This window comes from Poromitra crassiceps (genome assembly GCF_964638095.1).
Source record: "Poromitra crassiceps genome assembly, chromosome: 11".
In the NCBI taxonomy this organism is placed as follows: domain Eukaryota; kingdom Metazoa; phylum Chordata; class Actinopteri; order Beryciformes; family Melamphaidae; genus Poromitra; species Poromitra crassiceps.
The window spans coordinates 40,667,750-40,695,055 of record NC_139643.1 but is presented as its reverse complement, the minus strand read 5'-3'; the positions used below and the strand labels follow the sequence as shown (position 1 = coordinate 40,695,055).

Here is a 27,306-nt window from a genome sequence, read left to right as displayed (position 1 = left end):
TGGTCCAGTGTGGTGCAACACAATGAAACTAAGCCGTGGTGGTGGTGTTGCAGTGACCTGCTCACCTCTAACCTACTAATCCTGAAGGAGAGAGAATCATATTGCATAAGAGTTTTTTCCATTTGTGAAATGCTGCTGGTGTCGTGTGTTACACCAGCTCCGTTACTACACAAGAGCGTTGCCCCCAGCCCACACTGACACACATTCACACACAGCATTTCCATGATGGCGAGGTGGCCGGCGGGTACCAGCATCATGTCTCTGCAACGTCAGCAGCACTTGTGTGTGAAGGAGAGCGCGGAGGCGTTTACCCAAGGACAACCGTGGCAGGGATGAGGCCACTTAACTTATTAGGTTCTGATTGACCGCTGAGTTCATTCATTCACGTCATATGGGGGGAAATGGCAGTGACCTTTTTTAAATAGGATTACCCCCCTTTTTCTCCCAATTGGTCCTGGACAATTTCCCCTGTCTAAGCTGTCCCGGCCATCTCCACCCCCTCTGACCATCCGGGGAGGGTGTAGAGTAGACCCTCACATGCTTCCTCCGATACATGTGCAGTCACCAGCCGCTTCTTTTCATCTGACAGCGAGGACTTTCACTGACAGGATGTAGCACGTGCGGGGGAACCGATGAAACCCTCTGCAGAACAAACACCTATTAGACCAGGGATACTCAACAGAAGGCCAGGGGCCAGTTAATAAACAAACAATATACATTTTTCTGTAGCGGATTGTAGGTTTTTGGGGTGTCAGCCGGAGTTTAGTCTGACAATGTTGTGCACACCGGATAGTTAGATAGGTTAAGTACATACATAAGTGCCTGGGTAGCGAGCAGACGGCGGTATTTGACAATTTAGCAGCTAAATCATAGATTATTGAAAGATATTCCATATTCCAGACTGAAATGCTATAACAGAAGTGGAATATTGGCCAGAATGACATGAACATTCGGACACTTATTCAGCGGGTATCTTGCATGTTGCATTCAGGTGCACTGCAATTATTTTTTTTTGCAATTCCATTGCGGGCCACACAGGGGGCGCCCGTGGGCCGCAAGTTGAGTATCACTGTATTAGACCCTTGGATATACTTATTCCCCTCCAAGCCTCTCCAACCTTCACCCAATAGTTCCGGCCTGCTGAAGAAGCTGCTTGAATTGAATTGAAGTGCACTCCCAGTGCACAGAGGAGTGGAGGTGTTCACTGTCAGGATTAAGACCTACCGTACTTACTTAGCAGAACAAGCAGCAAGCATAGCTCTAATAAGTCCTGAGTGCACACTACATTGTGCCATGCTTACCGACTCTTTCTGTCACCATGCATTAGGCCGAGCATCAGCTACAGGAAATGAAGGTAGAATCGGTGGACGTCAGTCAGTGGTTGCTCCAGTGGTCAGCTGACACTTGTTTGGAATTTTAGATCTGAAATATCTCCCTGTGACTTTTCCGAGAACCAACTTCTGTACAAACCGGGTGTTGTAAGATTGTCCAAATCATCCAAGGGAATATTGATGGTCTCCCCTAAACTCATTGGCCTTTCTTGGGTTAAATAAGGTACCTTATCTTGGCTCATAAAAGAGGGTGAGAAGGGTTTATACAATGCAGATAAGAAGCCTCGAGTCCAGACAAGATAGGGTTAGATTACAATCCACTAAAGCCTATGTCACAGTCATATCAGGCCAGGGCAAATCCATAATCATCATTTGCTGAACGAAATCGTTACATAACAGTTGTGCAGAGGCTGTATTTACAAGTATCAATAATCCCCATTTAAATTGTCCTACAAGTGCAGCCCCGCCCCGCCGGCGAGTTCAGGAACGGCAACGTCGTAATCAGCGAGTCCCCAGATCCTGTTTTCAGAACAAACAAGGGACAACGCCCCTTTCCCCTCCCATAGGTGTGATCAGTGCACAATGAGAGTATCTATCACTCCTCCCGTGACGTGAGTGGTGAAAAACACCGGCTGTATCACTCGTCTCCTCCCCCCCCCGTCCCCCCATCCCCCCGGGGACCTGAACTGACCCGAGGATCAGACATGGCACAAAGCAGAGAAACGCTTCCAACTGCCTTGGCGGTTCGATCCAGCGCACAGATTAGCATAGCCTCTGTCATGATGTCGATACTGCCCAGTCAGCGTGGCAGGATCGAGAGGGAACCTGACCGCAGCTAGTCAATAAGTTCCTGTTCTTATTATATTATATGAGATGTCTGACAAGAGAAATCATTGTGGTGCGGTGTGGGAGGATTGTACTCAACGGTCTTTAAAACCTGCTTCATTAAAGAGCTTAAGGCAATTTCATTAGTCAGGCTTTCAATGAACAGTGTTAGTGTGCCATGATGGTCTGAATGCTGTTTCTACCCTGACCAGAAGAAAAAGGCACTGCCTATTTTATCATTTTTGGGGAGTTTGTTGGCATGAAAACAGTCCAATTCAAAGATAAATGATCTGTACCAACCTTAAAAAAGACTTATGGATTCTTCAACCCCTTGCCATTGGTGCATACCAGGAAAAGATGGCGGCGAGAGAGGAGGGCAACTTGCCAGGTGCTCCACAATACTGTAATACTTGGTAAATTTGAGGGTGTTTTAGAGTAAGTTTATGCTACTTAGCGATTAGTTATAGTAGTAGCTTAAGTAGTTTTCTTTTCTTTTGTACGGTTTATTTTGTACAGTTTTTGTCTGTTTTGAGACGTATATACTTATTGCTTTTTCCCACGTGCTACGTGGGCAAGACGAGGTGTTTTTGGGGTGAGGCAGTCATTCAGTCATAGATGGAAACGACGGGAAGCCGCAACTGTGATGTCATCGGTGATGTCACTCGAGCCATTGGTGTCATTGGTGATGTCATAGATACCAGGATTCGACAGGTATAAATAAGTAAGCCCGGCATACTAGGGCACTGAGTTGTTAGACCAGATCGGCTGCCTTACAACGAGCCGGATTGCCCCCAACGCACGTGGGCCTGGGCTGGATTTGCCCTTGTTGACACTCTGTCTTATATGGTATGCCCTGTCTATACACCTTTATACTCAGTCTTATATGCCCTATACACCTTGTACTGTTTCTGTAATGAGAGCCTCCCTGCAAAAGAATGTCACAGGAGTGGACTTGTACAACCGGAGTGACAATAAAATATCTTGAATCTTGAAGTTGTTTACGGCTTAGAGGTTTCAGGTTTTGACTGTGCACACACACTCGAACGTGTAACGGTCACATGAGGACATCTAGAGAGAGCAGTCCTTCAGTGAGAGATGGACCTTGGATAGAAATAACATCTCAGAGGATGTTCTGGCCTTCCCAGCAGACACATCTAAAAAGCACACAGAGGGTCAGAGAGGTGTGGACGACGCTGACAGATGGAGTGCTGACAACATCGCTGGTGTCAATGTCATGTGAAAACCATGTAACTCACAATTCTGGTGATTATGTTTTAACTACAGTTGAGGTTACATACATGGTTCCTTGTAGGGCTGCTGCAACTAACAATTATTTTTGATTATTCGATTAATCTGTTGATTATTTTCTCGACCAATCGATTCGCTGTTTGGTCTATAAAATGTCACATCATTTTTGAAAAATGTCCATCACTTTTTCCCCAAAGCCCAAGATGACATCAAGATAATCAGTTTACTCTCAAGCCGCAAATAAACTGTAATCCTTTCACTGAAATTAAAATATGAAATTCACCAAAACTGGAGGTGAAAGGTTTTTGCATGACAACACTGATATGAATGCATACTGTAGGCATAGATTTGGGCGAGCACAGCTATTTCAGTCCATTCTGCCTCAAGTGCATATTACTGTCTTTTTATTCACTCTGCATTTTAGAAGTGCAGTTGAGTTGTACCAAAACCACTTTCCATATTTTGACTATTAATGTTTGTCATGTATTTGCCACTGGTGCCAGAATAGGGGGGGAATGAGACTTTTAGTCCCCCTCACTTTCAGGTGTTATGGTAATAAAGTGATAACAGTAACACCTAACTGTTAAGCCAGGTATTACAGCAGGCGTGTAGCTATTGGTGGGCCTGGCTGGACTCAGGCCCGCCCACTTCTTGCCTAGGTCCATCCAATCAATGAGACTTTGCACACATAGCATTTCATCCTCATTCCAATCACTTTCTTTGGTTGGACTCTCACCTCTTTCTGCACACGCTCGCGCACATTTGACCTAAGTAACGTCAATTACGTTCCCTATTATTCCGGGAGAATTTGATTGGTGATGCTTGTCATTAACCCCGGGGGGCTCGTGCTTGATGTTGGTGGCGCAGCCTATTTTTATATCAAGTGGAGACTCCGCCAAACCGGGCCAGTGTCCATGTAGATCACTGAACATTACAAATGGCCCAATCATAGCAGGCGAAAAAAAAAAAAAAAAAAAAAAAAAAAATCAGACACTATATGGTGTGCTGTGTTGGTAGGCTAGGCTGAGATTAAAATGAGCTTGACATGAAAAGGTTCACTAGCCTATTATGTCATCCAAAGCTGGATGTACTGTACCCACTTCAAAATCTATCTATCTGCACCATCTTCACTGAAATGTGTTTATTTTGTGTCAGTCAGGAGTGGACTACAGAGAAAATCATCTGTGCCAACCTGCCCTCCGTACAGGACTTGTACTCCTCCAGAGTCATGAAACGGGCAGGAAAGATCATCACTAACCCATCTCCCCCTGGACATGATCTGTTTGAACTCCTCCCCTCTGAGAGGCGCCACTGAGCACTGTACGCCAAAACCACCAGGCACAAAAACAGTTTCTACCCACAGGCCATCACTCTGATGATTAACACTTAAACCAACCACTTGAACACTTAGCTGAAACATTAGAAGCACTTACTCAATTCTGACACTTTAACAGTTTGAACACTCAAAACCAGGGACAGAAATATCCCTGCGCAGTGAACGCGCACACACTCATGCACGCACGCACGCACACGCACGCGCACACACACACACACACACACACGCACACAAACACACACAATTTGATATACATTTATTACTACTACTACTACTTGTAGTACTTTTACATATATGTATTTAAAATAGACACTTTACACCACATTTATTGTATAGTTCATGTAAAATTTGTAAATTTAATGTACCAGTGCCTTGTTTGTTTTAACTTGTGCATAGCCTTTTCCGTGTGTGAATACTTTGAGATCAACTCAAACCGGAGTCAAAGTCCTTGTATGTGTACAATACTGGGCCAGTAAAGCTGATTGTGATTTAGTTTCAGCCTTGCTGATGAAAATGGAGTTGCCTCTGTGATCCAGAGTGCGTCCCCCGCCAAAACAAACCCCATAGGGGTAAAAAACAAGCAAGTTTGTCTTTGTTCCTGGAAAGCTGACATGACGATACAAGGCTTTTTTTACCCAACGGTGGTGATATTCTGTTCAGGGGGTTGGGCTGTACTGCAGTCAGTCAGAGGCAGAACAGCCCAAATCAGGTCTGTTTCAGTGGGGGGGGAAATGGGTTGAAAGTGCTGTATTGGCCCCGGTGACTCCTCCTCGCTGGCAGCTCGCTTGGCAATGCCCCTAACTCACTGTCCACCACAATAAAATGCTGCGCCAATGGAAATGTCCACATGAGCACCCAGCATCCTGCGTCAGCTCAGCACAGACCTCCCTAAGCTGCACCCATCCTCATCATGACCTCAGCACCCAATCCTCCACCACCTCTCTCTAGTCTCCCAAGATGCCTTTATCTCTTCCTTTCCAAGACTTGACAACTTAAAACAAGACATTCACAAAGGAAAGCCACAGTCACACAAGCATCACAGTCACTGTGAGATTCCACTGCGTTAAAAGTAACCATGGCAGAGCGAAAATACTAAGGCTGCGCAATTAATTGAATCGCTATTCAAATCGCAGGAGCCTGCAATTATTTGATAAAGGTAAAATTAACATACCGTTAAATATAAATGAAGCATTGTGGTTGTGGTGCTACAGAGATGCTGCCCGCGGCCTGCAGTACAAATCCTATTCTCCAGGCCAGACGTAAAGGAACTATAGACCCTATGAAAATCTCATCACATTTTTATCGTATTTTTCCCCCCAGTGAAAATGAAATACAAAGATTACCATTCACACTAAAATTGTATCGCATATGGCAATTGCAATATCTGTCAGTATAATCGCAATATGATTGTTTTTTTGCATATCGTGCAGCTCTAGAAAATCTATTCTAATTGAGTGATTTGCAGTCCGTTCCATTCATAAAGTTCGTATACTAGCATAAAACTGTGTTGCCAAGTTCAGTATTAAAATCTAACCAGTCCTGTGATCTGGTGCCATAACTATTGGATCTGAAAGCCCTGTCAAGACGGCTTATAGTCATTGCACACCAGTAGAACAGTTGATAGAAAGATTCTGCCCCATGATATGAATTGTCACTTTTGTACTGCGGTATATTGACTGTTCCATATATTGAACCCTACAAGGCACTGTGGCAAACTGCATCCAATCTCTATCACAAAAGCACACCTGTGATTTGACTAGACCACTGTACAGGACGCTCCAGTTGCCCCGGGCCTTGGCAGAGGGTGTGTGAGCTTGGCTGGAGGGTGTGTGAGGTGGAGGGTGTGTGTGAGCTTGGGTGGAGGCTGTGTGTGAGGTGGAGGGTGTGTGTGAGGTTGGATGGAGGCTGTGTGTGAGTTTGGATGGAGGCTGTGTGTGGGGTTGGGTGGAGGCTGTGTGTGAGGTTGGGCGGAGGCTGTGTGAGGTTGGATGGAGGCTGTGTGTAAGGTTTGGCGGAGGCTGTGTGTGAGGTTGGATGGAGGCTGTGTGTGAGGTTGGATGCAGGCTGTGTGTGAGTTTGGATGGAGGCTGTGTGTGAGGTTGGGCGGAGGCTGTGTGTGAGGTTGGATGGAGGCTGTGTGTGAGGTTGGGTGGAGGCTGTGTCTGAGGTGGAGGCTGTGTCTGAGGTTGGGCGGAGGGTGTGTATGAGGTTGGGCGGAGGGTGTGTATGAGGTTGGGTGGAGGCTGTGTTTGAGGTTGGGTGGAGGGTGTGTGTGTGAGGTTGGGTGGAGGCTGTGTTTGAGGTTGGGTGGAGGGTGTGTGTGTGAGGTTGGGTGGAGGCTGTGTGTGAGGTTGGGCGGAGGCTGTGTGTGAGCTTGGGTGGAGGCTGTGTGTGAGGTTGGGTGGAGGCTGTGTGTGAGTTTGGATGGCGGCTGTGTGTGAGGTTGGATGGAGGCTGTGTGTGAGGTTGGATGGAGGCTGTGTGTGAGGTTGAATGGAGGCTGTGTGTGTAAGGTTGGATGGAGGCTGTGTGTGAGGTTGGGTGGAGGCTGTTTGTGAGGTTGGGTGGAGGCTCTGTGTGAGTTTGGATGGAGGCTGTGTGTGAGGTTGGATGGAGGCTGTGTGTGAGGTTGGCTGGACTCGGCTGTGTGTTTGTGGGGTGTGTGTGATCGTCACCTGCCCTCCTTCCCTGGAAAGGATTTGAAGGTGTGACGCTGCTGCCAACGCTCACTTCCTGCCTCGCTCATAATCCCGAGCAGCGGGTCCCGGGGGAGCTCAGGGGCATAACCCCAACAGCTGCAATGGGCTTATGGGCACTGCAATGCACAGATACGGTGTTGTATCTGCAACCTCACCATGCAGGTAATGATGTGAACACTCTCTCTTAGGGCGCCTGGGAAGCGGGATGTATGTATTTTGTGATAACAAAGTATTAAAAGTTGCCATGTGTGGGATTTTTTCCTCAATGTGTCATTGACAAATTACATTTGAAACCTTGGTGTAATTACTGTAAAAAAAAAAGGGAGACCGTGGTGGAGACGACTGGTAGCCTCTATCCCACACACCAATGGTGCTGTAAAAGCTAGTGTTTACCCCCAAGCCCCAACCTTCGGTTCTGAAAAATGTGGCCAACACGGGAAGTACCAAGAACGGAAAAAGTTCCTCGAATGGCCACCTGAGGCTGGCTCCAAAACAGAGTCATTCCCCATAGACCCCCATGTTAAAATGCCCAACTTGGCCTCTATAGTTAATTTCACCATTCATGACAACTGTACGAGGGCCGAGGGGTGGATTTTTATATAACTCACCCGTTTATACAGTGTATGGCTGAGAAGAAAAGTCAGATTGTACAGAAGTCCAATACGTCCCTATTTTTATACAGTCTATGGTTTCCTCAAATTTAGACTACATTTCCCATAAGCCCTGTTGTTTCCTCCTGTTCCTCCTCTCCCCTTGCTGGCATCTGTGTCTCTATTGAAGAGGATAAACATATTGGAAGTGATTTTTTCCATCAGCCTTTCACTCCTTCCACCTTCTGCCAGAACTCTGAAAGCTTTAGCTCAGCACCCTCTTCCTGTTTTGTGCCATAAAGCAATCCAGATGATTTCCCGCCAAATCTGACCTGGTGACAAACTGCAATGCTGGGGTGTGTGGTGATGAGAGCTCTAAGCCAATCAGCTTTCAACAGGACCGGCGCTATCTACTATTAGTTATACTTTTCAGATTTTAATATCATTTGGTTGTTTTGTCTGTAAGTGTCTTATCTGTTGTCATGCTTTTATGTTTTGTGTGGACCCCAGGAAGAGTAGCTGGGGATCCTACTAAAATCCAAAATAAATTCACAAAATAAATGAATGCAATCCACTAAGTGGGTGAAATCAATCTGAAACTTGTACATTAATAAGCTTAATTGGGCACACACATCCTCTAAAAACATATGCACAAATTGTGAAATTGTGCAGACAACATAATGAGAATGAGGGTGTGAATTTGCCCAAATGAGGAAACAATAAACACTTGTGTTGTGCACTCAAGTTGGGACAAGCTCCACAGACAGCAGAGGACAGGATTAGACACTAGACAGTAATGTGGTGAACAACACCGCGACAAGTCAGCAGCTGGGATGTGTGCGCCTGTCTCTCAAAGAGCAGGAAGATCACCAGCAACTCATTAGCATTTAATTGCCTTTATTGGCCGCAGCGCAAACACAGTCGGCAGGTTATCATCTGGCAGCCAGCCAGCTCTGCTGACAACACGGACAGAACGGAGCTGCTGAACCTCGAAAGTGCATAAAAACCACAAGTGTGTCCGTAGTTTGCACCGTTTAAATCAGTGGTTCTCCAACGTTGGATCCGGGGGCCACCAGGGGTCCTTGAGGGGGTCCCCAGAAAATTGATGAATAACTTCAGCATTATTCCAATTACAAGAAGTTAACACAATTAGAGAGAGAATGGCTGTTTTGATCATAGTTTCACCGTTATCTCTCTACCTACAAGACGGAAAGTCGTGGATTTCTGGACAAAATCATATCAATGATCATATCAATATCATAACAAAAAACAATATTCTCACATTTGGGTCTGAAGGACAAAATCTCATCAAATGGGGGTCGATGGCTCTAATGTGGACTAAATTAGGGCACCGCCTCCACATGAAAAAGGTTGAACATCTTTACAAGCTTTACATGGTTTTGTTGAGATCCGGCCCACGGCTTGCTAGTTTAGCTTGACTTCATTATGTGAATGTTAAAAAAACAAACATCCGATCTGTCAAATACAGAAGTCGCTTATCAATGAGGAAATGAAACCCCACCCACATAAACCCCCGACTCGAGAGAGATGTGGGCGACGACGTCAATCACTCCGACTGCTTTTCTCTCTTCCCACTCCCTCTCCGTGCTGTTCTGAGAAGCTGAGGCTAGTTCTGCCTGCGATCTGTTCCCTTTGTGTGTGGTTTTCAGCCAGCCACCTGTCTGTCAGCCAGGTCAGAGGTCAACTGGAGACGTGGCACAGCACAGCGCCACTGAAAACAAGCCCTCATCACATGACACCGGGATGAAAAAACAACCCTCGCATCGAGCAAAATTGGTGCTTTAATGTTCAGTGTTTAGATTATGATGCCCACTGATATGCTAACCTAATGCTGTCGGATGGTTTGTTTTCACATAACCATTTGGGAACGAGTTCGCTCGGGAAACAGTTTCAAAGGGCAGGCACTTTAGAAAAAAACTGACAGGTGATTGGATGAACCATCTGTCTATCACCGTCACGGGTTCGCTTCTCGCTGGCGTGGCACCTAAAGCCCGCCAGTAGTAGCTGCCTCATAGGCCGCCGATTGGTGTGAACCACTGGTGGTTCGGATTCAAACCAATATATTAGAGCGTGGCGAGATAGTCGTGTGATCGTGATCTCATGATTCCATTTGAATCCGGCTGCTTCACAAGGTTACTGATATCCAGAAATATGATCCAAATCTCAAGCTCATGTCACTACTACCATGTCAATGAGAAAAATAGACTTTCATCAGACTGAAAGCTGCACTAAGAAACTCCACACAGTTGACTGAAAAAACTTCAATACCCAGAAATATTATATAAAGCGATGTCACTAAACTGCACACAGTTGCCTACATATCATGCACAAGAACTCCATCTGGATAAATAAGCTGAATCTGCAGCCTCTCAATTAGTTGGGATGGGACACTCTTCCACTTTGTGATTTAGACACAACGGGTGTCATTTTTACATCAAAATCTTGCTTACAGCAGCTTTAAAGTTGCACACATCCGTATCGCAATGCACAGATGGCGTTATGGGGCATGACGGGCAATGTTGCAAAACCGAGGTTACTGTACGACAAGATCATTGCCAAACTCCACTCTGTGACACGGGATAATTACCATGGACTGATGAGGGCGTGCAATGGAGGGGATAGCAGCTACAGTATGCACAAACTGGACATAAGCAGATGGTGAGGAGGAGAGGAGCAGCTCCACAGACGACTAAATGACTCACACCGTGTCAACTCTGGGGCAGAGAGGGGATCCCTGGAGTGCAGTCGACAGCAACGCAGTCACACTCCTTCCTCTGTGTTCATCAACTGCAGGCCCTGTCAGCTCAGAACTACACCTTCATCTACATTAACCCTGCTGCGGCGAGGCAGAACTACACCTTCACCTACATTAACCCTGCTGCTGCAAGGCAGAACTACACCTTTACCTACATTAACCCTGCTGCGGCAAGGCAGAACTACACCTTCACCTACATTAACCCTGCTGCGGCGAGCCAGAACTACACCTTCACCTACATTAACCCTGCTGCGGTGAGGCAGAACTACACCTTCACCTATATTAACCCTGCTGCGGTGAGGCAGAACTACACCTTCACCTACATTAACCCTGCTGCGGCAAGGCAGAACTACACCTTCACCTACATTGACCCTGCTGCGGCGAGGCAGAACTACACCTTCACCTATATTAACCCTGCTGCGGCAAGCCAGAACTACACCTTCACCTACATTAACCCTGCTGCGGCGAGGCAGAACTACACCTTCACCTACATTAACCCTGCTGCGGCGAGGCAGAATTACACCTTCACCTACATTAACCCTGCTGCGGCGAGGCAGAACTACACCTTCACCTACATTAACCCTGCTGCGGTGAGGCAGAACTACACCTTCACCTACATTAACCCTGCTGCGGCGAGGCAGAACTACACCTTCACCTACATTAACCCTGCTGCGGCAAGGCAGAACTACACCTTCACCTACATTAACCCTGCTGCGGCAAGGCAGAACTACACCTTCACCTACATTAACCCTGCTGCGGCGAGGCAGAACTACACCTTCACCTACATTAACCCTGCTGCGGCGAGGCAGAACTACACCTTCACCTATATTAACCCTGCTGCGGTGAGGCAGAACTACACCTTCACCTATATTAACCCTGCTGCGGTGAGGCAGAACTACACCTTCACCTACATTAACCCTGCTGCGGCAAGGCAGAACTACACCTTCACCTACATTAACCCTGCTGCGGCGAGGCAGAACTACACCTTCACCTACATTAACCCTGATGCGGCGAGGCAGAACTACACCTTCACCTACATTAACCCTGCTGCGGCGAGGCAGAACTACACCTTCACCTACATTAACCCTGCTGCGGCAAGGCAGAACTACACCTTCACCTACATTAACCCTGCTGCGGCGAGGCAGAACTACACCTTCACCTACATTAACCCTGCTGCGGCGAGGCAGAACTACACCTTCACCTACATTAACCCTGCTGCGGTGAGGCAGAACTACACCTTCACCTACATTAACCCTGCTGCGGCGAGGCAAAACTACACCTTCACCTACATTAACCCTGCTGCGGCGAGGCAGAACTACACCTTCACCTACATTAACCCTGCTGCGGCAAGGCAGAACTACACCTTCACCTACATTAACCCTGCTGCGGCAAGGCAGAACTACACCTTCACCTACATTAACCCTGCTGCGGCGAGGCAGAACTACACCTTCACCTACATTAACCCTGCTGCGGCGAGGCAGAACTACACCTTCACCTACATTAACCCTGCTGCGGCGAGGCAGAACTACACCTTCACCTATATTAACCCTGCTGCGGCGAGGCAGAACTACACCTTCACCTACATTAACCCTGCTGCGGCGAGGCAAAACTACACCTTCACCTACATTAACCCTGCTGCGGCGAGGCAGAACTACACCTTCACCTACATTAACCCTGCTGCGGTGAGGCAGAACTACACCTTCACCTACATTAACCCTGCTGCGGCAAGGCAGAACTACACCTTCACCTACATTAACCCTGCTGCGGCGAGGCAGAACTACACCTTCACCTACATTAACCCTGCTGCGGCGAGGCAGAACTACACCTTCACCTACATTAACCCTGCTGCGGTGAGGCAGAACTACACCTTCACCTATATTAACCCTGCTGCGGCGAGGCAGAACTACACCTTCACCTATATTAACCCTGCTGCGGCAAGGCAGAACTACAGTACACCTTCACCTACATTAACCCTGCTGCGGCGAGCCAGAACTACACCTTCACCTATATTAACCCTGCTGCGGCGAGGCAGAACTACACCTTCACCTACATTAACCCTGCTGCGGCGAGGCAGAACTACACCTTCACCTACATTAACCCTGCTGCGGCGAGGCAGAACTACACCTTCACCTACATTAACCCTGCTGCGGTGAGGCAGAACTACACCTTCACCTATATTAACCCTGCTGCGGTGAGGCAGAACTACACCTTCACCTATATTAACCCTGCTGCGGCGAGGCAGAACTACACCTTCACCTACATTAATGCTGCTGCGGCGAGGCAGAACTACACCTTCACCTACATTAACCCTGCTGCGGTGAGGCAGAACTACACCTTCACCTATATTAACCCTGCTGCGGTGAGGCAGAACTACACCTTCACCTATATTAACCCTGCTGCGGCGAGGCAGAACTACACCTTCACCTATATTAACCCTGCTGCGGCGAGGCAGAACTACACCTTCACCTACATTAACCCTGATGCGGCGAGGCAGAACTACACCTTCACCTACATTAACCCTGCTGCGGCGAGGCAGAACTACACCTTCACCTACATTAACCCTGCTGCGGCAAGGCAGAACTACACCTTCACCTACATTAACCCTGCTGCGGCGAGGCAGAACTACACCTTCACCTACATTAACCCTGCTGCGGCGAGGCAGAACTACACCTTCACCTACATTAACCCTGCTGCGGTGAGGCAGAACTACACCTTCACCTACATTAACCCTGCTGCGGCGAGGCAAAACTACACCTTCACCTACATTAACCCTGCTGCGGCGAGGCAGAACTACACCTTCACCTACATTAACCCTGCTGCGGCAAGGCAGAACTACACCTTCACCTACATTAACCCTGCTGCGGCAAGGCAGAACTACACCTTCACCTACATTAACCCTGCTGCGGCGAGGCAGAACTACACCTTCACCTACATTAACCCTGCTGCGGCGAGGCAGAACTACACCTTCACCTACATTAACCCTGCTGCGGCGAGGCAGAACTACACCTTCACCTATATTAACCCTGCTGCGGCGAGGCAGAACTACACCTTCACCTACATTAACCCTGCTGCGGCGAGGCAAAACTACACCTTCACCTACATTAACCCTGCTGCGGCGAGGCAGAACTACACCTTCACCTACATTAATCCTGCTGCGGTGAGGCAGAACTACACCTTCACCTACATTAACCCTGCTGCGGCAAGGCAGAACTACACCTTCACCTACATTAACCCTGCTGCGGCGAGGCAGAACTACACCTTCACCTACATTAACCCTGCTGCGGTGAGGCAGAACTACACCTTCACCTATATTAACCCTGCTGCGGCGAGGCAGAACTACACCTTCACCTATATTAACCCTGCTGCGGCAAGGCAGAACTACAGTACACCTTCACCTACATTAACCCTGCTGCGGCGAGCCAGAACTACACCTTCACCTATATTAACCCTGCTGCGGCGAGGCAGAACTACACCTTCACCTACATTAACCCTGCTGCGGCGAGGCAGAACTACACCTTCACCTACATTAACCCTGCTGCGGCGAGGCAGAACTACACCTTCACCTACATTAACCCTGCTGCGGTGAGGCAGAACTACACCTTCACCTATATTAACCCTGCTGCGGTGAGGCAGAACTACACCTTCACCTATATTAACCCTGCTGCGGCGAGGCAGAACTACACCTTCACCTACATTAATGCTGCTGCGGCGAGGCAGAACTACACCTTCACCTACATTAACCCTGCTGCGGTGAGGCAGAACTACACCTTCACCTATATTAACCCTGCTGCGGTGAGGCAGAACTACACCTTCACCTATATTAACCCTGCTGCGGCGAGGCAGAACTACACCTTCACCTATATTAACCCTGCTGCGGCGAGGCAGAACTACACCTTCACCTACATTAACCCTGCTGCGGCGAGGCAGAACTACACCTTCACCTATATTAACCCTGCTGCGGTGAGGCAGAACTACACCTTCACCTATATTAACCCTGCTGCGGTGAGGCAGAACTACACCTTCACCTACATTAAGCCTGCTGCGGCGAGGCAGCGGGGGCTGTTTCACTTCCTCTCAGCACAGTGAGGGGGCTGACTAATGCCTGGCTGATGATCAAACAGCAGCAGGCCTGGGACAGGAGGCTCTTGGTGGCTGAGCAGGGTTTTTCCTGCGTAGAGCAGAGGAATTTTTGGCGCCCCCCAAAGAGGTTTTAGCCCCCCCCCCCCCCCCCCCCAAAGACCCAAGAGGCCAAAACAATCCTGACAATGACTGATGCATTTGAGTTCAGGACCACACTGAATGCATACTAACTCAAAATGAAGCATTTTTACTACTAAGCATTTTAGAGCATTTCAAAGTTAAAATCCCACATTTGTGCCTTCAAATGGCTTCCTTTCTCAAACGTCGGGGTGCTGTATAAACACATTGCTCCATAAGTTCTGACAATGACCGATATATCTGAGATCACGACAACTCTGATTACACAGTACACACACTTACTCAAAATCAAGCCTTTTTACTGTATCAATTCATTTAGAGAAGTTGAAGTCTCAACATTTGTATGTTGAAATGACTATGTCTGAAACTCGGCCTTGCTGTAAAAACACATTGCTCCATAATCTCTGACAATGACTGATCTATTTGTGTTCAGGAGGATAACCCTGACGACACTAACCCAAAAGTCAAATGTACGCATGACCTAAGCATGATCGCATCGGTTCCGATCACGCCTACCGCCGTGTGCCCTCCAGAGGCCCGCTGTGAGCAGGAAAACGCTCCGTTTGCTGCGTAACCTTTGGTAAGCAGGAGTTCATTGAACTCCAGTAGCTCTCTGCCTGCCTGCGCCTGGAGGGAAGCCAGGCCGGCTTGTAAACTCAGCCTTGGATCTTGTGATGTCTCACACAGCGGAGCTGCAGCCTTATGCAAACACACACAGTATCAACCGCATTGCCTCCTCCCGCTCCTCCTCCTCCCGGCTTTTCCTCCACAACAGTGTAGGGCTGTCACGATACTAGACTTTCTCACTTCGATACCGATATACCAGGGAATGTATCGATATTTGACATTTTCAATACCGGGGGAGGATGACAACACATCATTACTGGACTCAGCATAATTCATACCAGCGATTGTCCGGCAGTGAACGGGTGAATAAAGTGAAACAGCCTATTGAACTATTGATTTAAGGACTAATATTATGGCACAGAAAAAAGTTCTTACAGTACAATTGTATTGTATGTGATTTTTTTTAAATAACCCATATGATGCTAGAAGCAGCTGCCCCCCACCCAAGTATTTTCACATGATCTAATCTGGCCCCCATTCACAAAGGTTTGGACACCCCTGCCATTACCCCTGCTCTTGTCATCGGCCTATCAAAATATGTTTAGCTTGTTGATGCAACAGATACCCACCAATGATAGGGAGGGAAACATCAGTCAGTAGTATGTTTGATTTTTCATTAAGAGAAAGCACTGCTGATATGGATACTGTTGCAAGTGAGTATTGTATCCATTTAAAAAAATGCAATAATGTACTTTTGCCAACCTTACAACAGTGAACCTCCAATATGGCTTTTAGGATTGTTACCTATGCTTGGGAACAGGAAGTGGGAGGCATGAGTGAAGGAAGTATTGGAGATTTACTGGGGAAGTTGAATGGGAAGAGAGGGAAGGAATCGGTGACTGTGCCAAAGGTGGTCAGACGCTAATTATGAAAACACTCCCTGTGTGCCTGTCTGTCACGATACTGTGGGCCTTAAAGGGACACTGGGACAGTGCACCCAAAAGTCTCAATTCTATCATCATCCACTCCCCCTCATGCCAGGTGAAACACAGGTGAAATGTGGCCATATAACACTTGTGCCACTTGCCAGCACAATGAGAGAGAAAACCAGAACATTAGGTTTTACATTCTTGGAGGTACGTTTGTTTTCTGATAAGCAAGATAACATCAAACTGACAGATTTTTGAGTGAAGTTTGGCACAGCATTTTGTCTAGAATGTATCAGGGCTACGGTGTCGGGCGAAGCGCGACCCTTGGGTGTGGTATAATGAGCATATATACCACAGCCTGTCGTGAGCTATTGCTTAAATAAACACCATGCAGCAATGACCTACCTTTCATCATCCCGAATTCCCTCATATACCCCTCATATACATTACATTGTGCAATGACCTCTCAGTCTATACTGCTGAAAACTGTATTGCTACTGTAAAGATGCATAATCAAATGTCATGTGATCACAACTGGAAGCAGAACACAGGCTCCTATTTCTCTAATTAGTCAATAAGCCGGATGCTGAAAACACAGTTTTAAAAACACATGGACAGCAGATTTGTTTTCTCCGTCCTCACAGTTTATTGTAAAGCAAATGTGTAGAATCTCATTTAATTCATCTGACTATTCATTCACTCTGCAAGCTGCCATGAAAAGCTGCACTCGCAGGTTATCTAAATAGATGAACCTGGATTGACATAGGCCCATCCCACCCCCCCCCCTCCTCCTATCTTTGGAAACGTTGGACTGGGGGGCAAAAGAACAGCGTCACTTCTCCTGCCTGCCACAAGGTCATGATGCTCTGCTTTCATTCACTTTCTGGGCGAGTAAGACGGATTTCGTTAAACCACTCACACAAGATTGTGACAGACTCAGCAAGGAGCTGTATTGACTTTGGTTGAGATTAAAGAAGCCTGCTGGGACTTTGCCTTTTGGAGCGCTTATATATATAAAAAATATATATAAAAATGTAAAAAATGTTTTTTATGTGATTTGGATTCACAGTACATTTTGTTTGATATATCGTTTTACCTTGCTCTTTCTGTTCTGTGGCCTTGAACTGTATTCTGACTGTACATTGCTGCATGTTGTGGCTCTGCGCGATGCTTTCTAGGTCAGGTCTCCCTTGGTAAAGAGATTCTTAAATCTCAATGGCACTTAATGTGCTTCAATGAAGTAAAAATAAAATAAAGATAAATAGCTGTGTCATATTAAGGCCATGGCTTACTGGGCTTATAAACCCTACGGCAAAGTCCTTACATCGAATTTCATTGGTCACTTTCCACACCTGCTTATTTCACCTACATTTCTGTGGACACAGTGGATCAATGACTGATGACTGGCAAGATATTTGGTCAGTGTGATCGATTATTACACCAAACTATCAGCAAACATCAAAGGAAAGTAGGGAACATTGGTTCTGAACGCTGCCCAAAATATCACGATACATGATATTACCTCTCATTTTGCAGCAACACATACACTCTTACCAGTATCAATAATGTACAGTAAGCAGTGAAATAAGGGTCGGCAGCAGGCAGACTGTACAAAACGGTCCAAAATTGCTAAAAAATGTACACACATAAAATAAAAATTATAAAATATTATCACGATATTCAGCAAATATCACGATATTCGATATTATCGAAAATCGGCCCAAGCTTACTTGCCATATGAAGCCTATGCTTCCATAATTAACCAGTCCTCTGGTTGTGGGTGAGTGGGTGCTACTTACTCATTCTCCAGCAGGGTCATGCACACCACCTCTTTGACCCCGGGGTTGTTGGCCTTTTCACAGGAGCAGCCCTGCAGGCTCCAGGTAGCCAGTCGCACCACAGCCTTCCCACCACGCTGCCCAGGCGGGGGCTCCACGCTGGGCCGCACCGAGGCCATGTGGGCCGGTCCTCCGGGCGGGAGGTCCAGCTCCTCGCTCCTCAGGCTGAAGGAGGTGGGGCTGGGCTGGGACTTGCTGGTGAGGGTCAGCCCTCCGTTGGTGTTGGTGGACTCAGCCCGGGAGCGCTGCACAAACACCTGGAAGCGGATCTTGTCCAGCAGAGAGCTGTTGATGTGGCGGACCCGCACCAGGTCCTCGATACTTCTGAACGGGCCGTGCTCCGCCCTGTAGGGAGGGGCGGGACAAAATATCCATGTTGGAATATATCATGATCCTCTTGCGATATGTTATCGATATACTGGTGCCAAATATCGATTAAATTTTTTTTTTTTATTGTGTGTAATGTAATGCCTGTTACCATTTTGACTTACCAGAGTCACTACTTCATTGACTCCTCATGGTGGTGCTTATCAAATAAATGAGGGTGAAGTGGAAGTTAACTAACTTGCAGTGAAGAAGATAAATAACTCAAATAACCGACACCACACAATGCAGTCACTACATAGGCTACCTGCTTTTTGTCTTTTTATGGGTATTTTTTCTTCGTCAAAGAAGAAATTGCGAAAGATGAACTTGCAATGCATCGGGTATCGTGATAGTATATTTATCGCAGGGTTCTGGGCGATATGGTTGAAATGAATATCACGATAATCACAAAGATCCCCCCCCCGGTATATATATACTGTACCAGATATCATGATATGGCTCACGTATGCAAAATCTTGTTAAATCCAGTTGAACTGAATGGTAATGTTAGGTCTTATGTCATACAAAATAGAAATATTCTAATAATATAACTTAAAAAATGTTTCATACTTCATTTTGTGGGGAAAATTATTTTGAGTAAGATTTGCTCATTATCATCAATTTAGACAGCAGAATTATGTGTCACGATATTCCAAAATCAACACATCGTCACGATATGATTCCTCTGAAAGATGACAAACGCTAATATTGAATTATCGTCCAGCCCTACGTGACAGTATCGTATCGTGAGTTACTCCGTGATTCCCACCCCTACCTGTAGGCCACGATGTTCTTGGCGAGTTTCTCCGTGATGCCTCGGATGCTCATGAGCTGCGCGGGCGTGGCCGTGTTAATGTTCATGCCCGTGCAGGGCTGATGGTGCTCGGGGTCTTTCCTCAGCGAGGACGGGCTGTGCTGGGACGAGCTGGTCCGACTGGAGACGCAGATCTCCAGCTTTATCACCTCCAGCTTGGTGGCCCCGATCCCGCTCACCAGCGCCAGGTCTTCCACCTTCTTGAAGCCGCCGATGCAGTCGCGGTACTCCACGATGTTCTGGGCCACGGTGCGGTTGACCCCCGGCAGGGTCATGAGCTCCTCCTCGGTGGCCGTGTTGATGTTGAGGCGCTCCTGGTTGACCAGGATGTGGCCAAAGTTGCAGGCGGCACTGAACTTGCGCGTGCCGCCGCTAAAGTCTGTGGGGTCTCTGGGGATGGAGCGGTGGCAGCCCAGACTCCCGCCCATGGCTCCGGCGGGTGGGTCACCCGGGCGGGTGAGGATCAGTGTAGCGGACCTAGGGCTGGGCGATATGAACAAAATCAAATAACACAATATTTTTCACCAAATACCTCGATATCGATATTGCGACAACAGTAAGTAAATATTTGGTAAAGCACCAATAGTCATCCCTACAATATATTTACTTACTTAATGACTAGTGGGTGAAGGCAAATAATAGAACAAAACAGACTGTTCTGTTCTATTATTTGCCTTTACCCACTAGTCATTAACAGTGGTAACAGTGGTCAGTTCAGAAAATGACATCAGTTAGTTACTTTACTGTTATGCAGCCTTTAAAACCAGGAAAAGACAACACTTGTGCCAAATTCCGATATCCAAAATTAAGACGATATCTGTCATATCATGATATCGATATAATGTTGCGGCAGGGACACGACAACCGTGAAACTACAACACCAGTGAAAAACATACCCAGCGCGCAGATCAGTGGAGACGTGGAAGTCATGCAGATCTCACACTCTTCCCTCCACACAGGCTGACTTCATGGATAAACGAGCGGGGACACATGCACGATAAACCGCCGTAGTTTCCCTCAGTTGTCGCTACATGCTGTGCTGGACGGGAACCTCCACACAGCAGCGGCTCTGTGCCCCAGAGCCAGCCGGGAGCAGAGCTGGATATTCAGGTTCAAAAGCAGGCTTCTCTCCCTCCCAGCGGGACAGCAGCCTCCAGTACACAGTGAACTGACTGAACACCACCACGGCACAAGGAAACAGTGCGCGCTCACATCAATGAAAACCAGCTGCTGTCGACCTGAGTCAAGTCACACACATTCAGCCAGGGGAATACCGGAAATAATATTATTTGGACTTCAAAGTAAAAGTGCAAAATCTGTCGCGTGAAACATTTCGACAGCAACAATTCAGCATTTGTCAAAAAAAAAAAAAAATGTATTCTTGGCAGTGTGTAGAAAAGAAAAAAGAGCCTCTCTGAAACAGCATTGTATACCATGGGACACTAAACTTTCCACATAAACACAGAAAGATGACGAAAACAACAAAAATAATAAGATATTTGTGCATAATGTGATCAAAATATCATATTAGAATCCCTTCAGATGAGGTTCGTTCTCCCCATCTAGACTGTACATACTAACCATGACTCTAACGAATTGCCAGTCCCACAGGAGGTTTGTGCCTATGTTTTCTATATAATTTATTTATATTTTGTTTTTATCATTTTATATATTTTGTTATTACTGTAGCATAGCCTATTACTTTTGTTTGTTGCTATTCTGATTTTTTATGTGCCTGCTTACTAAGTGCTCTATGTTGTTATTGTGAAATGAAATCCAAATATTATTTAGAAATAAATACTACAGACATCTTGTACGGGTCAATTAACTGGAGGGGGGCGGGGTCATTTACTACAATTTCTTTACTTTGAATATATTATCAGATTGGTTAAAAAAAACTTTGACCGTGAGGATTTGTTTTGAAAGTGTGACCGGATGTTGTCCTATCTCACGCTGTATCGCTTGACAGGATGATTCCTGTCACTGTCAGGAGAGCAAACGCAAACTTTGACACGGTGACAGTGACACCTATGCCCGCCCCAAATGTCAAACAAATGAAATGTACCTTTTAATGATAATTAAATCACATCATTGGTGTAGCACCAAAAGTGCACCAAAAGCCTGTTTACTGAAACCATGACAGCCTTTTTAATTATTCATGCTCTGCCAAAATATTTTTGTGATTTCCCCCCCTTCTATTACAGTTCGCTATTTGTATTTATAATGGCATTTCTGATTTAATCTTTAGTTTTGCACTGTTGTAACTTTTCATTTAGGCATACAGGTTATACTGGCTGGACCTGCATAGTCAGAACGAGGGAATCCCCTCTGATATACTGTGGGCCTGAGTGAATGTGGAGCCCTTTCCGAGCCACTGTCCAGCCACTTGAAAGCTGTGAAGTGTACAGATAAAACCTAATCTCTTGTGGCACTGTGGATTAAAGTCAGTGTGTGTGAGGGGCCATTATTGAAGTTTGTCTTTCGAAACAAGATAATTATTTGTCATTATTAGAATGTGAAATGAACAGAATAAACCTAACCAGTAGACTCAACCTGGGTGAAATAGCCTACAAGACCCAGGAGAGCACGCAGGAGGTGGTTAGAGCTTTACATAACACATTTCACTGTGTGTCCATGTAATCACCATTCTGGCTGTTTCAGCTCTAGTCCTGCCTGATTTAATTAGCATATGATTACAATTTTAGATAAGACAAATGCTGGTTTCATTTCATCCTCTGCCAACAAAGCCCAGGCGTATCCATTCATCTCCCACTTTCCTTCTCCCGATTCCTCTGTTTAGGCGTTGAGAACGTGTTTATTCCAAGATTTGGGTGATTCTTTCGTTATGAAGCCCACTGACCGCTACAGGGAAATCAAATCAGATACAGTAATTCATTTTAATTGATTCTTTCCAAATAGAAATATGAGCAACACACAAAGACGCAGTCATTTACACAAGCACTACTAGCCACCTACTTTCCACACTTCATAATATCACTACATGTGGATGAATGAATATGTGCCACATTGTTGATATCAATGTCTATGGTTCGTTTATATTCTCAATATGGTTAGGCTACACCAGTGGTTCTTAATGCGGGGTGGGGTGTGGCAGAGACTAGTCCCAGGAGAGTGGAGAGTTTCAAGGGTCCTTGAGGAAGTTACAGTACCCCTCAAAGAGATTTCAGGGGCCCTTGGGATGAGTTTCAAGACCCCTGAAGGGGTTTCCAGCAGACCTCATTGAGGTTTCATCATGGGACCCGAAGTTCTCCTTGAGGGGGTGGGATGTAGACGTTTTATTATTAGCTTTTAATTATTTTGATCATATAGGTTTCACTCTCACCACTGTCACCTGCTCCCACAGGGAAACGGTCAACGCAGAAAGGCAACCGAGTGGCCGGGAATCACAGACAGGAAAAATAATAAGCTGCTGCTCACATCACACCTCTATTTACAGCCAGGGTGTCTCATGGCTCAAATACTGGACATTGCTGCCACCGCTGTCTGAACCCAGCTCTCTTATGCAACAAGGATAAAGCTGAATGATGGGTGGAGGAGGGTTCAGCAGGTAGCTACTGCTTAAGATCCAGACAAGTCATCTTAGAGCTGGATTCATAGCAGATAGCATCAACATCCAGACAAGATGGAGAAGAGGAATGACTGTTCCATCTAAATCCAAATCAGCTAAGAGGATTTACATTTCAGTTATATGAATCTGATCAACATGAACTGATGATTAACTAACGATTATTTTCATCGTTGATTAATATGTAGATTATTTTCTCTATTAGTTGTTTTGTCTATGAAAATGGTGAAACATGTCAACACAGTGTTTCCCAAAGCCAAGAGATGATGTCCCCAAATGTCTTATTTGGTCCACAATGCAAATATATTCAGTTGACTGTCATAGAGGAGTAAAGAAACCAGAGAATATGCACATTTAAGAAGCTGCAACCAGGGAATGTTGACTTTTTTTTAATATAATTTGTTTTACTCAGATTCATCGATTATCAAAATAGTTGGCGATTACTTTAATAATTGACAACCAAACGATGAATCAATCGTTGCAGCTGTGATCCAGTTTCTCTGCACTTTTGTTGTTTGGTTCTTTGCAACTTTTCTGATATGAGTTTTTGGCAGCCAGAGTTCTTGACCCCACTTGACCAGTAAAGTGAAGACTTGCCTGTGTTAAGACCTATGTGGACCGAGGCCAGAGGTGTTGTGCTTGTGATTTGTATTCCTTAAAAATGTGTTTCTTGGCAGCGCATCATCCGTTTGCTGCTCCACAAGGAAATTATGGTGGGGGGAAATGCGTTTAATAATAGATGACGAGTAGACTAATATATCGCCTGGCAACTTCCTGTAGAATCAATGGCCTCTTGTGGTTTGAGATCATAAAAACATACAAAGCATGATCTGTGTTCATTAGGAGGCAACTACGACTGTAGCTACGTGACTCCATGACTCTCAGCAGACTACCTGCGTTCGTCTCTAATCCCATGAAATGTTTTTAGACCATTTGCAAATGGGAAACAATCTACAATCAATCTTTTGTCATTTTCTTCCTTGGTGACAATTCGAGGCAAATTAACACATTTTTGGTTGGGACAATTTTTGGCAAAACACCTGCATCCACATCTGCATCCCCTCCACAGCAGCCAGCTATTCACTCACACAGTCTCATAGTCATTTTTGGCCAACAGAAAGCCACTCTCCAGGGCGCAAATCACAGGCTGCCAAATCATGTTAGTACAGACTAGACTGATATATGAGGCTGATGATACAGAGACTTTATCTAGTGCAGACAGTGCTGTCCACTTCCAATATGATGTATCCATCATATTACCGTAGTTTGATTGATAACATAACGTTATTCATTGCAGACTACACCGGCTGCCTAAAGTTATGAACCTTCTAATACAACATTTTCCACACAAAGATCCATTGGCACTGGCCTTCAGAAGGCCGTAACAATATTATACACTATAGACAGTATTGAATTGTGCCCCTGACATGTAGGCTCATGTCGAGGCAATAGCAGTTGATTTGTGTACATACAGTTTTAAGGGCACTGGGTCTAGGGGTACTGGACAGTTGACATTTTCCAGCTTCATATACTGCATGACCGGTTACTGTCTTGTCATGTGGGCACGCCCATAGGCTTTTATTATACCTCTTGGTCATTGGCTGACGGTCTCTTCGCCTGGGTGACCCGGGGCTACCGCCGACCAATCACCCGGGCGGAGAGGCGGAACCTAACCGGCCGTTAGACTGGGGAGGTCGTGGCGTGATGCGGCAGTCGCTCTGGGTTTGTGTGCATCATATTCCACACAGCAAGCAGAGTCCAAAGGGCCCTGCTTTGTTTGAATAAGCCAGAGGCAATGAGAGGGTTAGTGTTAGACTGATATATGGGGCCAATATTGTGTGATATATGATGGATACGATGCTGTTTGATTGATTACGCATTTATTTTAAAATTAACCGATACTGTACTTATTATTATATCCCAATTACCTATGGGAAGAGCTGAGTCAGACGCGGAATATCGGGGAATCTAAAAAATATATACCGTCTATCAGTATCAGCATTGATTGGTCAAAGCCTGGAGAGTACAACCAACCTCCTCCCCTTTAATTCCAAAGAAAATGGTCAAAGGGGACAGACAGCCTAATCATCAACTAAAACGTTCAATGTCATCGGTGCCAAATAGGCAGCATTCATTCCAGGGCCTCTCCAGCGTGTTCCTGATAAACCTAATCTGAGCGTGTGTTGACAGAGGAGCAGTGTGTAAAAGGTTGGAAAGGGAAGATGTGTTTTCAATAGGTGAAAGGCAAGATAGGGACAACCTGTTTCTGACTCAGCACAATTCAGCTTTTAAGTTGATCAGGAGAAAACAGCCCAGTCAGGCGTAAAGTTCAGAGAGATAAGCTTGATCAATTGCAAGGAAAAGCCTTAAACGTGTCAACAGTGGGCAGTCGGGTGCAATGCTGCCCTCTGCTGGTAGTAGAGATGATCAGAATGCAAATGCTTTCTGTTGTACAGTAGTTGTTTTTGTCTCTTTAGCGTGCTCCAATGAAATTATTTATCATTTTCAAACTAGTGCCTGGACGTTGATTTATTTATTTTTCATGCCACAAGAATATGGTCCTATTTCCTCTCCTGATGTCATCACAATAAAAATATTTCAGCAAAATTGTGTTTTATCCCATCACAATTTTATTATGTGACTTTGTACAATAAAAACAAAAAGACGTTACAAAATACAGATGCAGTACGCGAACAGAGCTACATGTGATGTGAGGAAAGCTGGCTTTGGTAAAGTATGATGTCAGTGTTCCAACTTTCCATCCCGACAACATCTAAACAAAGGCATTTCAAATCCTGCCCCTGCTGGGACTCCACTGTAACTGTAACTGTAACAGTATTGTGCAAGCATCTCTGGAGACTGTCTTCTTATTACACTCGGCGTGAGTGAAGTCGGGAATACATGGAGCAGGGGGGTGGGAAACGCTGGCTAAGATACTTGAAACGGAAATTAACATGTCTATAGCAGGGCCAATATATACTGTAGAAAAAAGAAAATACACAAAAAGTAAGAAAGTGTTACATGATTTGAAGTTAAACACTGCGGTCCGTGGCTATATAATTTAAATTACACGAGATGGAGGAGCGTAAAGTGCAAAACACGCGCGCCGTACGCCGCCGGTGTGTTTTGCACGTTAACGTCTTGGGAGGGAGGGAAAAACATGGCAACTGAACCGAAAGGTATATAAAAAAACATCAACAAAATGCCTGAGGTGAGCTTCAGCCTTACGCTGTCTGCCAACGTGCAGCAAGTGAAAGGCCTACTCCTTGGTTTGGTCATTTGGCGTTAAAAGAACGGGGCACGCGGCGTCCCACATTACCAAACTACCAGGAAGAAGAGAGTAAGGAACGACTGAACCTTTTTCCCCCGTTCAACCGCAACACCAGTTGTGTTGCCTGTGTGAATAGGCTTGCTACGTGTGAATGGTGACCCGCAGAATATGATTGTACAACCGTCTCAACGTGTCCATGGTAGGAATCAATATGGAGGTAATGGGCAGAAAAAGAGGGAACGGGAAGGGAGGGTGTTAATGTCGGTACCGCCCCTCCGGCTTTCACTTTATCACACAGTAATCTGGTCAAACGGGTCGATGTTGTTGACAGACGGACTGACTGACGATTCCAGGCTGGCAGGTTGGCAACTAGTACATTGTAACACGGTGGCAGTCCTCCCAAACTATTAAAAGATCTTCTTCTTTTTGTTCTTTTCCAAGGTCCTGTGAAGAGAGGAGAGCAGTCGATCAGCGTCCGTCACATCTGCTGCCTTTGCAACCTGCAGCTAACCTGAATGGCCTCCAGATGTCGCTGGAGTTCATTTGGATAAACTTGCATCTCAATATTGGGAGGAGGGTGTAGCAAGAACCGGCTGGTCAAAAATATAATGGGGTTCTGATGATGAAACAAACCTAACAAATAGCCTTGTATGGCACAGCTTGTGGCTTTGTATGGTGCTGAGATTTCAGGCCCATACTTTGTTTAGGAACATAGAAAACACCCACACCTAATGGACTTTGAAGACACTCCTAACCTCCATACTGGCGTTATATGCAAATGCCTTTTCTCACCAGCAATTCACCAATCAATGCCAAGGGGGACTAACGATTGGCCAATCAGCATCAATAAAAAGCCTAACAGGCAGGACTAAGCTATTGTCAAGCAATTGTCAAGACTGCGCAGACGAGTAA

General features: G+C 46.0%; 2 protein-coding genes across 2 annotated transcripts in view; both read right to left on the bottom strand.

The window, feature by feature from the left end:
- Positions 1 to 20,711, bottom strand: part of eepd1 (endonuclease/exonuclease/phosphatase family domain containing 1) — a 43,837-nt gene extending 23,126 nt beyond the window's left edge. Inside the window, exons 1-3 of the mRNA XM_083645778.1 lie at positions 20,434 to 20,711; positions 19,499 to 20,020; positions 18,319 to 18,702 (exon numbers count right to left, since the gene is read on the bottom strand). Coding sequence (XP_083501904.1) covers positions 18,319 to 18,702; positions 19,499 to 19,965 — 851 coding nt within the window. The 5' untranslated portion in view covers positions 19,966 to 20,020; positions 20,434 to 20,711. The remainder of the gene's footprint in view (positions 1 to 18,318; positions 18,703 to 19,498; positions 20,021 to 20,433) is intronic.
- A 5,182-nt stretch (positions 20,712 to 25,893) lies between these two features.
- Positions 25,894 to 27,306, bottom strand: part of LOC310785303 (septin-7) — a gene marked incomplete at its 5' end in the record, with an annotated part of 33,059 nt that continues 31,646 nt past the window's right edge. Inside the window, one exon of the mRNA XM_083646324.1 lies at positions 25,894 to 26,838. Within this exon, the coding sequence (XP_083502450.1) occupies positions 26,802 to 26,838 (37 nt within the window). The 3' untranslated portion in view covers positions 25,894 to 26,801. The remainder of the gene's footprint in view (positions 26,839 to 27,306) is intronic.